Source organism: Aythya fuligula, chromosome 7, assembly GCF_009819795.1.
Source record: "Aythya fuligula isolate bAytFul2 chromosome 7, bAytFul2.pri, whole genome shotgun sequence".
Classification (NCBI taxonomy): Eukaryota; Metazoa; Chordata; class Aves; order Anseriformes; family Anatidae; genus Aythya; species Aythya fuligula.
Genome location: NC_045565.1, coordinates 12377014 through 12395429, shown reverse-complemented (window position 1 = coordinate 12395429; position 18416 = coordinate 12377014). Strand labels below are relative to the sequence as shown.

Sequence of the window (18416 nt, the reverse complement as noted above, 5' to 3'; positions counted from 1 at the left end):
TAAGCTTATTTGGTCAGAAAAACTTCTGCCCTTCTGCTTCTACTGCTTATTCTGCCAACGTCTACCCACAAATTTTCTTAAAGAATTTGCATGACATAAATCTGGTCATAGATGATGCCCAGGTTCAGGAGCCCCAAGAGTTAAATTATTCTCCTCAATGGGGAATTTTAGAGCTTTGAAATGCTACACTTAAAACAGGCTATTTGACTCAGCTCTGATTGCTTCTACATGCTAGCTGTGCTCTGATTAAAGAGAGAAAATACAGCAGTTATCATGTTTATTGATATAAGCCAGATTTTTTTAATACACATGGCCTTGGGAATCATTTTTCCTGGAAATAGTGCAAAGGACATTGGGAATGCCTTGAAGCGCCAAGAGTTTTTGGACTGCTTTCAGAAACAATAGCTCTCCGTGGTTTGCTTTCCCCCTGCGTTGATTGAGCTCAGCTTTTTGGCCCGTGAAGCATTCCGATTTCAGCAATGTTATTGTTACCAGTGTGTTACGACACAGGCTGGGAGAGAGGGGTTACGGACGCAGGAAACCAGGTTGCCAAGGGCCAGCTGGAAGGAGCGGAGCAGAGCTGAGCTGGGGCTGGGCTTCTGGGAGGCTCTGGAGCTTTGAAACTCCAGCACTGCTGGTGGGCTCGCCTAGTTTGTGCCCTAAAAACCGTGTCAACCCAACTTTTACATGAAATGAAGTCCTAACTTATCTCTGTGTGCTTTATGGGTTTCCTGTAATGATTAAAAATAATAATAATAAAAAAAAAACAACCCTGCAGACACTCTGTGACACAACTATTCTCTTGCTGCTGCTGTTTCTTATCCCTGATGGTGCAACCTTGTTTAAGGTAGTGCCTTTACACCCTTTCTATGTTCCTCAATGCTGTGCTAAAAGGGCAGGGCATGAAAAAGCCAAAGAGCTGCACATCTGCTGAAGGAGGACTTCGTGGCCACAGGTAGTTGAGGCTCACCTGGGGCAACTCTTGCCAGCTTGGCTGTGGTGGAAGCAGAGGGGAAGGAGAAGATGCTGACCACAACAAGGGTCTGGCAGGATTGGGCTGTTTGATAGCACCTATTGATTTGGGGGATTGTTTGAATGATGCGGAAGGTCTGCATAGCTGTGGAGTCTGTGGGAGGCTCGCTCCTGACCTTCCTGGTACTCCTGGTTCAGTGCTACTGCTGAGAGGGAAGGGGACAGGCCGTTGGGCTGAAGAACCAACACCTTTCCTTAGAAAGAGGTGAAATGCTTATAAAACAGCAGAAAATCCTGCTTTGCTTATCTGGGAAGGGCATACTTTTTTTCCATTAAAAGGGAGAGTTGAAATATATATATATTTTTTAATGCAAGCCTGCAGGATTTGGCAGTCTATTTCCCATAAAAACTATGGGAGTGGGCATTTTCCAATTTCCCAGGTTTGTGCATCTTTCTTTAACTTTCTTCTGGTAGTTGCTAGGTGGAAATAACCTTGTGCAGCTCCACCACGAAAGCATTTGGTGGTAGTGACTAATGCTGTTGCCTGAGGGGAATAATGCTGGATTAAATTTAAATTTATATAGCAATTCCTGTCCTGCAAATTAAATTTTGACTGTGCACTATTGCTCTCACAGCCTACATGTACTGATTGAACCCCACATTTCATAAATCAGCTTTTATTTTTTTTTAAAAAAAGAACAAAACCCAAACATAGTCAAAACACCTCATGCTTATAAAGTGTTAGGTAAAGAGGAAACATCAATAGCACACCCTTAAGGGAAATTATTCTCAGTGGAATTAAATGGGTGCTTATATTTCTGTTTAGAAGGTTGATTTTTTTTTTTAGACTGGAACCATTTGATTTCACCATTGATAGATAAGGGGTCATATCAAAACTTAAATGCAAGAAAATGCATTTTCCTTATTGAGAGAGAAGCAGCAGTCTGGGTGACCTGTTTCCCCACTGCTGGAGCACCTGAGGGTGGGAATGCAGTGGTTCCCCTCCTGCCACTGCAGAGGGATTAAGTCCAAAGAGAGGAAAGATCATACTTGTAGGCCTGAAACTGCTGAATGCTGTACTGAGTGATCAGAGCCATCCCTCCCCATGCTGAGGGAAAAGAAACACCTGGGAAGGGGAATTATGAGGCAACTGCTGCATTGTCTGTGGAAGTAATAGCTTGGATATTATGAAGAATGTATTTACATACCAAATTATTTTCAGGCCAGCAATAAATTCCTGACAGCTGGAAGCAAGCAGTGTCCAAGAGGACAAGTCAATCCCCAGATGGCTGGTTCCACAGCAGTGCAACAGCTGTCATCACAAACAGCACTGGAGTCAGCCACCAAGTCAGAGATGAAGCCTTGATAAGAGGCCAGCCAGGAAGCAACCACAGGCACAGATGCTGCTGATAGAGCGGGCAGGAGAAGAAAACGAAAATTCAAAGCTTGGAATCTGGGCTTTTATAGTGCCAAGAACGCCAGTGCGTGGCTAAAAGGACTGGCTCCATGTTGGGGCAATGTAAGGAGGAGCACAAACAAACAACTACAGAATACTGAGTCCTTGGAAGAATGAGAGGTAGGATTAAGTCCTGTCTGAGACTTAATAGCCATCCAGTAACTTGGTCACGGCTGTTCTTTGCTCTCCTGTTCCTCAGTAAGACCCGAGCTCCACAGGCCTCTAATTTTTGCCCCGTGTCTTGTGAATTCCTTTAAGTACTTCTGCTGGGGGATTTACCGCTTGAGGGATGTGGTGGAAATGCAAAAGGAGGAGCATGGTGGCACAACTTAGTTGTGAAAACAAAAATGCATGTGGAGCTTCCTTGAAGCAAGGAGCAGTTTTGCAGCTCAGGTGTGAGAGCCACCTGATCTTTCTGCTCTGAATTAGTTGGGAGAATGGCAGCAGATTTGCTTGTCAGGCTCTTGTATTACCACTTGTAGGCATGCTCTGCCATCTCTCCTAAATGCAGAGATTTAGAGCTGTATTTATAGAGCACTCTGAAGTATATACACAGCTGTAAAATTGCTGAGAAGACTTTTCCTGCCCCAGAGAGATTAAAAGCTCATTCTCACAGATAGGGTATGTGGAATAAGAGCGCAGGGCTGAATAGAGACTTTCCTTGTGGGAAATTGGCACAGGCTCTTTTCACTCCAGGAAGCGAGCCTCCAGGAACAAAGAGCAGGTGGCAGGGAAGTGTGGCTGCTCTCATCTCCAGGGACCAACTAACGAAAGGTATGCATAGGAAATCAAGATTTTAGCATAGCTGTAGAAGCCATTCACAGGTCCAGCATGTGTGCTTGAATGGCTACCCTGGAGCTATCCAGTGGAGATGATTATCTTCAATACTGTGATATTATTGCTTGAGACAGTTAAATGGAAGTTCTCAAGCTCAAATAATCCCTTGTGAATACCATGTGGAGAAGCTCTGCAATACTGCAAGTCCATGGATTGAGAGAAGTAACAGGGTAAGATGAAATAGAGGGATGGAGATGAGGACTAGAGAAAAGGGTAATGCCTGGGAACTGAGAGTCAACTCTCAAGCCATAGTATCAAGGGGAATATCAAGCCATTTTGAACAGAAGAATATCAAAGCTTTCTCCTAAATGGGACAAAAGCATTGTAATCTTCAATATTCAGGCCTGACGTAACCAAGCATGGTGGTTCGTGTTGTTACGTTTCAGCTATTGACCAGACTCTACAGATGTTGATCAATTGGCTGAGAGATGGGCAACAGAGATACTTGGCAATGCTAGAGGAAGGGGAAGCATCCTTGGAGATAGCTGCTGTCTTGTCCTAGATCCATACCTTCCTGTAAGCACCTCTCCCACCTGGGATGACACGTTAAATGAGGGGAGTTGAACTGGCCTGGTATGAGTTCTTGTGTGTAGACAGGAGACTTAATATTTTGCCAACTCTTTCATACTTGGTATGCTTATAGGAATGGAGACTTCATAACATGCCCTCACTGGGGAAATGCAGTAACTGACTGTTTTTAGATGTGGTCTCTTTGCAGTTAATGTACTTTTTATGCTTGTGCAGGCTCTTGCAACTTGGCATAAGGCTATAGTTAAAGCTGAGGAAGCAACAATGATCAGCATCTGCTGATAAAAATGGTCCTTTTCTAATAATGTTCAAGGTATCATTGTGACCTAGCAGATTTTAGAAAAACAGTTTTTACTGAATGGTAGGTTAATGAGTAAGAAAGAGATGCTGAATTGTAACACATTGCAGAGGGGTTATTTTGACCAGATTTTGGAGGAGAAATCATTTCTTTTGCTAGAAGTAAATACTGTCTGAACTAATCAAACTTCTGTCTAGCCAGTTCATCTGGATTTCGTTAATTGTTGTTTTTTTTTTTTTTTTTTAAATTTATGAATTACTTGTATTATTGTCACATCATACAATATGACAACTTTGCAGTAAACGAACAGAGTTGATCTGTATAGGTACTGAGTGTAAAAATGGCTTCTGGGGACAGGCAGTCTCATTTTTCTTAAATTTAAGTTGGGAGGGGAAAAAAAAAGGTCCAATGGAAGCTTCAGATGAGTTGAAGTCCTCTGTCTGATCCCATATAATGAAGGCAGTTGGAGCAAAAAATTAGCTAAGGGCATTGACTAATGCCCTGAGGGGGGCTGAGGGGTGGTTGGGAAGCGATTGTTTAGAAGTGCATAGGAACTCTATTCATGAATCAGGACTCTACTTTGGTAGATGCCAACAGAGTAATGAAAATAAAGAATAAGCAAGAAATTTATATAGAAAATGCTAAGGGAATGTGGTAGTTCTAATAGTTTATTGTAATACATCCAAATATGTGCACCATATGCATGTGTGCTTTAACTTTCCAACTAGAAACACTGGACTTGGTAATTAAAAAAATATTGTTCACTGTGCTTTTATAAAATGCAAGGCATTAGCATAAGAGTACTGGTGACTGGGTACAGAATATTTTCCAAAATGCTGTAGAATAACACCACGGGGACAAATATTGATAAATGTTTAGAGAGTCTGGTGTGGGACTGGGTGCTTGGACAAAAAACATGCATGGGTTAGCAAACATTAGGCTCAGTCAAGAAGCAGTGCTGACCTCATGCAGCCTAAGTTAACTCTCCTTTGCTGCTGGCTCTGTGCATGAACTGATGTTTTCTTTACTGTCTGGCTATTGCTGGTATATTTAATCAGAAGTACAGAGCACTGGAGGAATGAGAAAGAATAGAAGGAATGATGACAGTAACACTGAAATGTAGAAGCAGACACAGGTAAGGCAGAGACAACAGGACGCAAAATCTTTCAGTTTGAAGTTGTAAGTTTAAATCCAGGGAAGAAGCTCCAGTGACTGGCTGCAAGTTGTTTACATCTGGAAGCCAAGCTGAAATGCACCGTGCCCAGTCTTAATATCATGTAGCAGCAACACCTACTGATGGGACATGAACACATGGATAGATGAGAGGAGTAAAGCCCTTTCACATCTCAAGTTAAGGTCTTACAGAATGATGTGGAAACAGTGCTGGGGGTCAACTGTGTAGACCTGCGGTGCAGATGCTGTGATTGTTCCCCACTGTGTATGTGGCTCCAGAAGCACTGTGGGCTACAACCTTTCTACATTCTTTGAGTTCAGTACTATGCAGATCATAGACTCCTCTAGCCCGGCCATGAGGGGTACCATCCCCATGGGAGTATTTGCAAACCTCCTTTACTACAAAACATTCATACTTCCCACTATATAATAGCTCTTGGATACGGTAGATGGGATACTTCTCGAACGATTTCTTGTGACCCTTTGAACGCTAACAAAAATGATGGAAAGAATCTAGAAGAGCAAGGTAAATATTTATAAACTTGTGTTATAAATCAGTGCTCTTGTAATTTCCCTGACCCTCGAGACTGTACTTCCATGCATGTGTGATAAATGACTGCATTGCTCAGCCCAGATTTTGGTGCAGTTGTCTAAGCAAGCTGTCTAAACAGAGGCAAGGAAGCAGAGACTTTAGGAGCTTTCTCATAAATTAGTGAAAGAAAATTGCTTAGCTTTCCTCCCGTGTACATGCTACCACAAAGAAATTGTTCCTTGCTTTTTTCTCACTTGCAGTATAGTTTCCAGTCACAGTTTTGTCAGGAAAATTACTGCACTTTGTAAAGGTGACCTCTTGTTTTTAGGTTTGGACTCTGAGTGGCATTAGCACAGAGACAGCAGAATGGATCACATCACTCGAACTGGCCAACAGAAACAACGATATTCACTGACTTGGCCATAAGTTCATTGTAAAATAAAAAAAAAAAAGTCCTATGCTATTAAAAAAAAAAAAAAAAAAAAGACAATGGTCATATAGTGAAGTGTGTGAAGTGTAAAGCAAGTCTTCTGCCAGACAAAGCAAGTCTTCTGCCAGACTTCAAAAACTACCATTTATATTGCTTCAACGTACTAGCAATTATAAATCAATATTTTGGCTGTATATTGGAATGTGAGGTTGCCATAGAAACGAGCCAAATTTTGCCTTTGGAGTTAGATGAGCATACACATGTGTATAAAAGGGAAGAAATATACTTCATTAGATACTCCTTGGCGGGATAATGCTTAATAAGCTTATTTCTATCTCTTTTCCTGCTTGTTGCAATGAATTTCAAGATTGCTTTTTTCATCATAATAAAGTAACAATATTCTTCAGGATGATTTTTTTTTCCTAACACCCTTCCTCCCCCCAGAATCACATGAAATGGTATGAAGTGTTCCTTATGAGCCAATGGAAAGATTTTATAGGAATTTTACAAGCACTTAGGTAGTTAATGAGACACCTAAGGTTCCCAATGGAATTTCCTTTTCACCTATTGCAAGTACATCCAAATGATCCATCCATGGTTTGTGCACCCGCTGTGAGTGGGCAGCAGGTAACTTGACCCATGCAGTGCTCTATTTATTGCTGAAATTCAGCTAGGATGAATTGCACCTGAGGCAATTCACACCTCCCAAACTCTTAAAATAATTTCCACCTATTCCATCTCCAACAATTTGCTGTAATATTGCAAAATCACACTCAATTATTTCCATTATGTTTCTTGCATTTGCTCAGTATCAGCCATCTTGAAGGAAAATTCTGTGTGGCTTAAGACAGCTGTACTCCCAGATGTCTCCGTTCTGCCTGCACTGGAATTGACAGTATTAAATCCTAGGTGTTGCTCCAATATCAGCTGCAGTTCTTAAACTGTTCTCTAGAGGAGAGCCTGCCATGGTCTCTTTTTGGTTACGCAAAGCTCTATAGCGTATATTGGCCAAAAATATTGTTGTGGGGTTGTCAAAAGTGATCTGGCATGAAAAGCCAGCTTGGACAAACTCAGCCTGTAGCCTGCTTAGTCAGGAAAATGAGGGACACGAGCTCACATTGTTGGTCTGTCCCACTAACCACTGTTGAACTGGCCGGCTGCTTGCAACTAGTTCTGAGAAGGGTACAGGTAAGATGTGCAATTCAGTCTTCCCATCATAATTTGGAAATTCAGGGGCAGGAAATGCAGGATGTTGCCTCAAGGGACAGATGATCTATGAGGGTCAGAAAGTAAGGTTCTGGCTAGCAGCACAGCAGGTACAGATTGCCTACCAGAGCTGCTACTCAGGCTTGGCCCTTTCAGTTAAATAAAAAGCTTTCTCTTGAGTTTCTTATCTTGGGGATCACTTAGTGTTACGGAAACCAAGAAACCTCTGTTTACCCAGGCTGTCTCTTCACTGTTGTTAACTAAGGTATTTTGTAGGCAGGTGTCATCTCAGTATTTTTGTTTTATCACTAATCTTTATGAACAGACAGCTTGTAGATCAAATCCATTCTTATTTCAACAGTGTACATGGGAAATAACTGACACCACTAGAATAAAATATTAAGTTGGTGAAAATACGAAGAGAGTCAGAAGCATCATGAGGCCCATTGCTACTGCTGAATTTGTCTTACTCTATTGTGTAATGGCTCCATCTCAGATTATAAGGCCCCACAGTCTGTTTTCATGAGCAAGATAACTAAAAATTTTGTTTCGGATGTATTTTTACTGAAAGGGTATTGAAATTTTGCAATTCTGGCAGTAGTTCACGTTTCTAGGATGCTGAAAACAGCAGCTCCTTTGGGAAGCATTTTTTTTTTTGTGGCATGTGTAGTCCATGTCATGTTAAGATCATAGCCATGCTTTGCAAATTTAAGCATGTTCCAGGTCCCAAACCTGTATGCCATCAGGTAGGCATTTCTCCTACCTGTTTGTGAGGATAAACATTAATGTGGCACTTGATACATTCTTGTCCCATGTTAGCCCAGGAGTTTCCGCTCATCCATTTTCTCTTGCATTTTGGGCACTTATATTCACCGAAGCAGCGTTTCTTGCCCTGGTATGGAGTCAAGCCTTCTCCTTTGGGGCGAGCCTGAAAAACAAGGAGGTAGCAATGAGTGACTAGAAAGTGTTGGAGGGGGAGTAGTAAAGCAATGTTTTTATTTAGGAAACTGGGCAAAAGATACTAGAGCCAAGCATGAAGTCTGTATCTTCATGAACAGTTCATACACTGAAGCTCGAGTTTAAGTTCTGAGAGTTACTTCTGAGAAGCATTCACAAGTTCAAGAATGCTTGTGACATTTCTGGCACCGAGCTCAGTATTTAGAAATGTCTGTGCACTTTTTGCGATGAGTATTTGTTAATATCCATTTCAATACAACCAAATTGTGTCTATTGAATAAGTGTTGCTATCACTGTATATAGCATCAGAAGTAGCTCGCTAGAGAAAGATGCTCTTAAGTAGGTCGTTGTCTGTTCCCCAAGAGAGTCTCAGTAAGAAAACATTTCACAGTTCTGCATTGCACGGCTTCTACGTGATGAAATTCTGGCAATCCATTAGTATATGGATATGCATTGCTGTATGTGAGAGCCATACTGGGGTTGAATATGAAGAGAAGGCATGATTTTCATTAGCAGAGATTACTAATTTCACAAACTTCATTAGGCTTCCTGTTCTCTGTAAATGATGTTTCACTAATTTCCATATTTTGAAGGAAACGGGAAGGGATATTCCCAAATAAAATGGACTGCTGTGATGTCTAAATATTAAACGTTGCCTAAAGAAAGCCTGTTTGCCCAGACAAGATACTACAGTTGACAATGACCTTATGTAAGTAGATTGCTTCTACATAATCACTCAAACTGCATTGTACTCAACAGAAATATAATGTACATAATATGCTAATATTTTAAGGTGAAGGCGAGTATTGCATATAGCTGTTCTGAAGAGAGCTATGAGGATGAAGCTGTTTTCCTAGAGTCCCCAGCAGGTGTTGAAATACTGCCCGTATATTCACTGTATTTTGTTTATTGTTGCCTAGAGGAAGAGACTTCCCCTGCATCGTGGCCGAACAGTACAATCACCTATCTCAGAATTTGTTTATATGTCAGGCCTGTGGGGCATTTTTTTAAGGTTCCCAGATTAAGATTATGAAAGCTAAATGACCCATCATGCTGGGAAAGAGTTTGTTTTGTTTCGGGAACTTGTATGATTTCTCAGTGTGTAGGTCCAAGTGGCTTTCTATGTGAAAACACGGGTTGGGAAAGCAGGTGGTTGGCAGAAGACCTGAGCTTGGCAGGCGTGCTGGGACTCCAGCTCCTGTGCCTGATGGTGTTTGCCACAACACCTCCGGTGTCACACGTCAGAGTGTGCGGGAACGGAGCATCAAGTGTACTCCACCCTGCACCCTGGCTGGCGGAAGGTGAGCAGGGGGCACCCTAGACCTACTTTGTCCATTTTTCAGTTTCAGTGAACAATATTTCCTGCATATTTGTGCTTATTCTTCAGTGTAGTTATTTTTTAAATAAATAAGTAAATAGGATGCAGTAGCACAAATAAATACCTATAATAGTTTTTCCTGACTCTGAATCCATTGTGTCACTGTGAATGTTCTGGCTCACAGTGCAGTTGAAGCCAACGCTAAGACACACACACTTACAGTAGTATTGTACAAAAAAGTGCTTGATATAATGAGAAACATTTGGACTTCCATGACTAAATGAGTGCTGGCAGGCACCCAGAGTTTAATCCTCTGATCCATGGTGTCTCTTGATAAAGATGGGAGATTGTAATTGAATGTAGGGCAGGAAAATGTCAATTTATGGAGCCGTCCTTATTTGGGACACTTAATTTGGCTCTGCCTCTGAGGAATTTGTAGCACAACTCAAGTCAGTGAAAGAAGGACCACATGCTCGCTTCATTTAGAAGTTCTCATGGAATTGAATAGGAACCCTGTGTACAGAGAGCTCTCATGATTGTGAGACACTTCCCCTCCTCCTGAGGCGTCACACATTGCTTTATTTGCAGTTTCAACTGGGGCTAAACTATTAAATCAGTAGAAGAGATTGTTTCCAACTCTGGGTTTCAGTGACGATGCTTTACTGAAACCCTTGGTGCAGTAGAGCTGGAAATGCAGCCTTGTTACTCCTACTAACAGGAGCCCTTTCAGAAAAAGCATGGGTCACTCAGTGCATTATTTCCAAAAGCAATAGCACAGGCTTTAGAGACAGAGCATGTCTGAGAAGTCTTGCAAATGTTTATAAACAGTATTTAAACATAACACTCCCACTGCAGTATGCTATGCCAACCATAAACAGTGTTTAACCATCAGACTCACACAACAACATTTTATGCTAGCCATGATTCACAGGTGGGGGCAGCTCAGAGGTGGCCACTTGGAACCAGCTGGTGGCTACAGGTTGCTGCAGCCGAGGTAGCTGGTTGCAGAGGTGTCGAGGTGGGATGCTCTGCCCTCACAAATGCACAGGAGGGCACCGAAGGTGCTCATCCTCAGTGTCCTCTGTGTGTATAGCTGGCCACTGGAGACGGAGGCTTTCTAAATCAGAAGCTTAAAATTTGGCTTCTCCAACTTGCTCAGTAAATCGGAAGCAGAACTAGGAAAAGAAGGCAGGAGACCTGACTCCAGAGGTAATTTCCTGTTATAATTGCTAGACTAAACTTCGGATTTATTTTATCTTTTCAGCTGTTGCAGCTCCCTCCTCATTCAGTGACTTGAGTTTGCTGGCAAAGCTACAACATTCTCTGTAGGTGTTTTGCTATTCTGTTTTATAGATGTTTACACTTTGCCCTAACAAATTATTTTCTTTTCCATATTCTCAGTTTCTCAAACTGTGCCCGACTGAGAATTTGGATTCTCAAACAAGCTCATTTTCTCTAGCAAAAAATATCATTAGGAAGCAGTGACAGCACTGAAGGCAACTCTCCAACTCCCTCCACCCTTCAGGTCCAAACAAAACAGAAACTTGACAGTATTTGGTGGAAGGCACGACCTGAGTGATGCACTAATGGCCTGAGAGGTCCAGAGCAGGGTGTTTTTTTTTTTTAAGCTTCACCAGCAGCGTGGCTGAATTGCATAGGCACTTCCAAGAAAAAGCCTGCTTCTTCCTGCACGGAGCTGGGGCTGCCCGCAGGGTGTGTGAGCACAGGGGCGGTCTGTGACAGGGCAGTGCCCTGTACTTACCCAGCTGGAGGGCAGAAGCTGTTCTCATCCAAGGTTTTTCTTAACTAAGAGACAAAGAAGAGCGTGGTGCATTCTTTGTCTTTTGGCATTAGCCTCCAGCCTCTGATTTTGGCAAAAGGTGGAACTTAGCCTGTGACTCTTTAATGGTGTTTAACAGTAAGCCTTTGATGTTTATGTCCTACAACTCCTTCACCGAGTGGTATCTTCTCTCACTTCTGTAGGTATGAATTTGTTTTGAACTAATCTGGCAAAGTTATGCCTGTGTTCACAATGGCAAAATATTTGATTGTTACCATGTTAATGCCTGTTGTCCTGTTACCTCTACTCCTAGGTAGTTTTTGGCCTGGTTACCACCCCTGGCTGTGAAAGCTTGGTGGATCCTCCGCCAGGCTCTTACTGTGCTGGAAACAATATTCAAACTAGGCTACAAACCATAATGTGGGCAAGATTCTGACCTTGTCAACTCTTTATCTTGGGTAGTTGAATTTTATTCTGCTCTTTAAATACATTTCTACTGCAATGTGACTGTTACTCTCGTTTGCCTGTGTGTGTGTGCATCAGACAATTCAAAGATCATTTAATGCAACCAGCACAGGTAGGCATCTGGAGACGATGAAATCCACTGAGCTATAAATCCACACAGATATTTTTCTGGAAGGACTGAAAACGAGGCACTCCTTAAAGCATGGCTGAGTGCACACATGGGGAGACAGCAGGGGCTCTGCAGAAGGGAGAGCCTGCCTTCCCTGAGGTGCCTGGGCTGGGAGTGGTGGCCCTGGGCCCCTTCCCTCCTCCTGGAGTCTGGCTGGGGAGTGACCCCAGGAGCTCTGCCAAGGAGCCCTTAGTTTAAGAAAACAAACAAAACAACACGCAACACCAGGAACACCAGGAACAAGGCACATAATGAAGTCAGTCTTGGGCTGGTCTCCTTAGTGCTGAAGCTGAAGGGAACTCTGTCTGGCTTTGAATTCAGGAAGCATCACAGATGCTGCACAAGTCCTTGCCAGGCTCTCTATCCACGAGCAGCCAGACAAACGAAAGGATCTTGCCTTCAGATTTGTCAAATAGGTACATTATTTCAATCTTCAAGGCAAAGGCTAGGACAAATGACACCATCTTCACAGTTTTACCTAGGGTGTACCTAAAAGTGCTGCCTGAGGTTTGCCTTAATGAGATCCAACCTGTAGATACAGCCAGTATTTTTTTGCATGGCACAGCAATGAAAATGACATCAATATTCCGTCCTTCACTGACACCCAGCTGCCTCTATTTTTCATCGTCCTCCTTTCTTCAGCCAAAACCACAAATTGGCCATAATAAGATTTTAAAACTGTTTAAGTTGAGCTTTTCTGCTGGTAACTGGCCAGCCAAGCTCTCACACAACCTATCGGATTGTGCATCTCACGGAGGAATCTGCCAAAGCACTTGGCAGCGATGGACATAATAAAGGACTCTTTACTTTCCCCAGACAATTCTCTCAAAGTATCAGTTTGCACAGTCAGCAAAATCAAAACAAAACAACCCCCACACGTCCTGCTTAAAACTAGAATCGTTATAAACAACAACTTGCAAAGTTCCCTCAAAGTGAAATGCAGAGCAACAGTTTATTTAATACTATTCTTTCCTTCATCTTCCCCTGGGTTTGTGTTGTGCAGCTGAAAGATGTACAGCAGAGGAGGAGGATGAAGTCAGCATGACACTGGTGGGTGGGTCCCCTTCCTAGAAGAACTCTGTAAGGGTGTGCTTAGAAGGATGCTCCATCAGAGCAGAAAAGCAAGAACAGGAAACGATAGCCTGATGCACTGACTGGATCCCAAGGGATCTGTAGGAAGGCCAGAGCTGTTTTTGAAATGTCAGCCCTCTGACACTCAATTGCAAGTCAGTACAGCTATAAGGCTGCATTAAAAAAAAATACACTTCCAGCACTCTTATTTTGCACTTCTCTGTGTACAGTTTTGAGAAATGTGATTGTAAATGATACTGCAACTGCTCAGTTGGAAAAGGAAAAATGAAGTATTATGACTGATTTGATGTGTGAGATGTCCTGGCACTCCACTCCTGACTGCTACAGGTTGCTGAGAATTGGGAAAGTTACTTTAGTCCTCCGACCTTTCTCAGCTCTGTGAGCAGAATGATTGTTTGTGGAAGTTTTCAGCAAAAGTAATGCCAAAATGACACACACAATCAATCTATAGATTCGTCAACTGTTTTTTTCCTTACTGACTTTGCATTAATTCAAACTTGAAAATCAACAGAATATCTGGACGGATGAAGAGGTTGTGTGTTTAGGAAATGAATTCTAACACAGCTGTTCTGGTTTTGCGTGCTGTTGTAGTCCACGTTGCTGGTGTACAATGTTGCTGATGTGTGGCACTGGAGATTTCTGAGGTTTTTAACTGAGTTGTAGCTACATCTTTAATTAATACATGCAATACAGGAGGAGCATCTAGGGGATACAGAAACCAAATTAATGCCTCGTTTCATCCTTCCTGTCCCTCGTATAATTTGTGCATTAGTGATATGATGAGAACTTGTTTTGGGTCAGTTAAAGGAAAGGGGGGACTCTTCATTACAGCATTACTATTAAAAGCTTCTATTTGATTAACTAAACAATAGGTACTATGGAGTTTCTAGGTATAACACATACCAGACCGAGGAACTACATCATTACAAGACACGGCTAAAAAATAAAGAAAACTTGCTAATCCGTTTGTGGGACCTAACAGAGGAGGCTAGTTTGTACTTTTTCTGGGATTTTCTTAGGGGGTCTGACCTGTCACAAGGCCTAGGGCTACTTCAGCAGGGCGAGAGCTGTATTGCTCCTGTCATCATGGGAATCATCAGTTATGTACACCACCATCTTCATAGAAATCATTCTTCTCAGGCTGTGTGTATCTGTTTGCTGCTCCAGGGGTCACCACATTGTGCTTTCGCTAGTAGTGTATTTTGGCACCTTGCACAGAAAACATTTTCACAGTCTGCTGTGTACAGAAGGTTGCTCGTACCCACATATCTCCTTTCTTTATTTCATTTTCATACCTGTACCTCTATGGAGCATAGTTACTCTCCACTCCTTGGTTCTGGCGCTTTTAGAGTAATTTAGACTACCCAAATACCCCTTAGACCTTCTCTACAGGCTGTGTGACTCTGCCAGTTGAGAGAGACCCATTTAGCCATTTTGATCAGCCACTATGACAACCATCTCTGTTCATTTCTTTTGCTCTTTTAGGATGTAGTTCTATGCAATCAGTGCCTTTCTAGCAGGGTGGTGTTCAGAGTAAAAATGCAGTTCTCCAGGAACAGAGCCTTAGAAGATGAAAGTTTGTGTAGCGCACAGTCCAAAATAATGTCTTTATTTCACCTGAACAAATGTCCTACTTCTGCTGTTGCAAACCTTTTTATTTGCTAAGCCTTGCTCTTGCGGAAGCACCAAGAAGTATATCAGCTAAGCTGTGTTCATGAACTTTTTACAGGTATATTCTGAGATGGCAGAAGACCAATTTTATGTTTGTCATTTTAGTTTGTATCTCTTGGTTGCTTTGAAAGATTAGTTGTCAACATACCATACGATAACTGCAATTTTGATCTTGTTCCCACAATGGTAAACCAAGGGTAAGATTTGGCAGTATTTGTTACTAATAACACACACATGGTTTCTGATGATGATTAAAGCAATAGGCATGGTTGTCATGGACATGCTGATCAAAGTCTAGAAATCCAAGAAGCTGCTTTTGGCAAACATTATAACATTTAAATCAAGATCTGGTTTTGCAGATTTTTCAGAATCCTAGCCATGCTTGTGGACAAAGGCTTTTCTTCTGTTGCAAAACGCCTAGCTGGACTCATCATTAGAACCATCCTTGGGCCAAAGATGCATAACACTCTTTTCTGTGCTAAGTCGTTTATGCATGATGCTTGCAGAATTGCCAAAAATTAGTTACTATCTGATCTGTCAGTGACTGAATACTGAATGCTCTGAGAAGTCGATAGTGTCCATTTCAGGTCACATAATCAGACTCTGCCTCCTCTCTCCTTTTGTGTGGTGGTGAGGTCGTTTTGAAATTCCCCACCTATTCCACCTTTCTTGCAGTGTTGTAAAATCACTTGGTACAGTGTATGGTGATGGAGCTTCTGTAGTGTATCTGAGCACTAATACACAAATAACACAATACTTTCAGTCAAACCCTTTCATAGAATAAACTTTGGGTGTATAGTTACTGCATGTAAATATTATGTGTAGATGAGTCTTGTTAGTGGAGTCTTAATAGTGAAATTCCCATTGTATTCATAGTTCTAACAAACCACTTTATTTGCCAAATGTTCACATGAATTTTCCATTTTAGAATCTGAAACAGTATGCTTACGTATTCATTTATATCATGTGTTATATAAAGAGGAACAGGAAATGAGCATTCAATACATTTGGTAAAAATTCAGAGCTGCAGAGCTCAACAAACCCTACCCTAGTTTTCCATTGAGGGAAAACTGCAAATAATTGTCTTGGTGAACTGCACTTCAAGGACTTATTCTACCTGTGTGTGCTACTCGTTGCTTGTTGAATGACTGTGAAAGAGCCCCCAGACTATCTGTATTGCAGCCAATCACAATTTTAATATGTTTGTTCCCGTAGGACATGAAAACAATGGAATTACTTGAGCATATAAATAGTTGCTTAATGAATCTTCTTTTGAAAGTATTGCATAACTCAGTCTAACCCAGAACTGAAAATTTTAAGAACAGTGTAAGAATAGGTCTCTGGCTCTTTTGCGCATGAAGATAACAACATTTGGTTCACATTTTGACAGTTAATATGTATAACTAAGAAAACATGCTAAAAAATATATTAAGGAATTGTGCTGTGAAAATTGTTTTCACTGTATTAATGAAATAAGAAGTAAAAAAGGAGCCGGGGCTAGAAAATGGGAATGGGTAGTGCCTAAATGAACCTGGGTCTCTGCTGTACAATTTAAGTATTGTATGTCATACAGAAAATAGGGATTTGCATATCAAATTAAGCACGTGGAAGAGTTAAAATTACACTCGCCTGCTGGGATGCAGTGAGGCACTTCTTTTCGATGTTACAAGATCATATTCTTCCAAACAGCTTGAGATAAAAGGAAGTGGTTGAAATCTTTCTTTCCTCTTCTCTGATATAAAATTGGCCATGTTGAATTAATTATGAATAAACTAGGAATGTATTCATTTTAATAGTTCCCTGATGTGTGGACTCTTTTGTCCCTCTTCATCTGTTGCTTGAAAACATAGAATAGCAATACTCTCCTCCTCTCTCCCTCCCTCCCCCTTCTCCTCAGCAAGCACACTGTATTAAATATGCTGCTATTCCGTTCAATAGTTGGAATTGGAGTTTCGGAGCAGTGAGGGTCACACTCTTGCTATGAACAGGCTTTACCTCTTCCAAGCTGAGGTCGAGACCCATATTCATGTTGCTGTGTTGCTTTAATTGGTCCACCTTGGATGGCTTCAGATTTGTCCTAGGGCTAACGTGGCACAGCTGAAGCACTGCTCTAGTGATGAGTTAACACGCTCATTGAGGACTCTCTTCTGTCCTTTAAAGAGCAGCAGGGTATATCTGGTACCTGCTTGCCTCTCCTTGCAGGTTATGGGGCCCTTCCAGAGACAAAGCAGGTAGGAAGACAGATGTCGCTGGAAGTAATTTTGTTATTTGTGATGGGTGCTTTTGAAGCCCCATTCAAAATGAGGAAGCCTTATGTTTCATCACTGTTCTGAGATGTGTTTATACAAAGTCTCTGCCTGAAGAGATTTGGGCTGAATTATGATGTTGATATGCAGTTGAAGATCTCTGTTAGAGATCTTATCATCCTTCTGATGGTATCTCTCTTCATTAAGTGTCCAGCTAAAGAAAATGTGTGAGCAGACTCGGTTCAGGCTAGATTGGTGTGCTACTACCTGGTCAAAGCAAATTCTCAAAAGAGGATCTGGACTGGGGTATTTTCCCCATGATGTGGTGACCATAGATCTTGCATTACTTTTTGTTTCATGCTTCAGATGAGAATCTGAGACCTGTTTTCACACCAAGCTGCATGCAGAATAATAGTGTTGTCTCTATTATCTGTATTATTGTATCCCTATTATCTATTATCTGTACCGTTTGTGAGAGCTGCATAAGAATCTTAGTTGCAGACTTCACAACTCCCCAGTTTAGTTCCTTGGAAAACATATTTAGTACTTACTCTTCATGAAGTACTGTAGCTTTATCTTACAGTGGGTGCAGCTTGATGAAATTTTGGTGTGAATTTACACACGGGAGCAGAGACAGGACCTGTGTTAAGAATTAAGAGGACTGTAGGTGCTGATGGGAGGTAGTTTCCTCTGCTGTTACAAGTGGCTTTGTAAAATGTTGCTGTATGACTATCCACATCTTTTGGTGCCTTTATCCTTTTGTAAATCTGGTACTGTTGTGGCTTTCCTCTGTCATATATCTGCTGGGCTGTGTTTGCTGGAGGTACTTTGGGAGGGACTTCAATACCACAGCAATCTTAGGAGGTAACCTCAACTTGAAGAACTGCAACTTCTGCTGGTTCATGACAATTGGCTGACCTACAGGGATGTCAGGAGAGATGGCTACTTTTTTCCTCTGAGGCAAAATGGTTTGTAGGACTCAGATTACATTAGTTACAATACATTATGCAATTACAAGAAAGATTTTATTTCAACTAGAAGTTTTGCCATCGTTCATATATCTAAAACCAACGTGAATTTATTTGCCTAGTTTCAAAATGAAATTGCATCATCTCAAAGCATTGCCTGCTGTACTTCTAAAACGTTTGTAGCCCACAGCAAGGTCAACCTGATAGGACATACTTTAATATCCTTAATTAAGAAATATTTCTTTTAAGCAAGAACATCAAGTTCCTGTTCAGTTTTCTAAACAGGTTCTATCCTGGACTCTGACAGTGGCTGAGGGA

At 41.6% G+C, this 18416-nt stretch overlaps 1 protein-coding gene across 1 annotated transcript in view; it reads right to left on the bottom strand.

The window, feature by feature from the left end:
• The window catches only part of ZCCHC24 (zinc finger CCHC-type containing 24), a 111640-nt gene that overhangs the window by 8048 nt on the left and 85176 nt on the right, over positions 1 to 18416 (bottom strand). Inside the window, 1 exon segment of the mRNA XM_032191265.1 lies at positions 8196 to 8360. Coding sequence (XP_032047156.1) covers positions 8196 to 8360 — 165 coding nt within the window.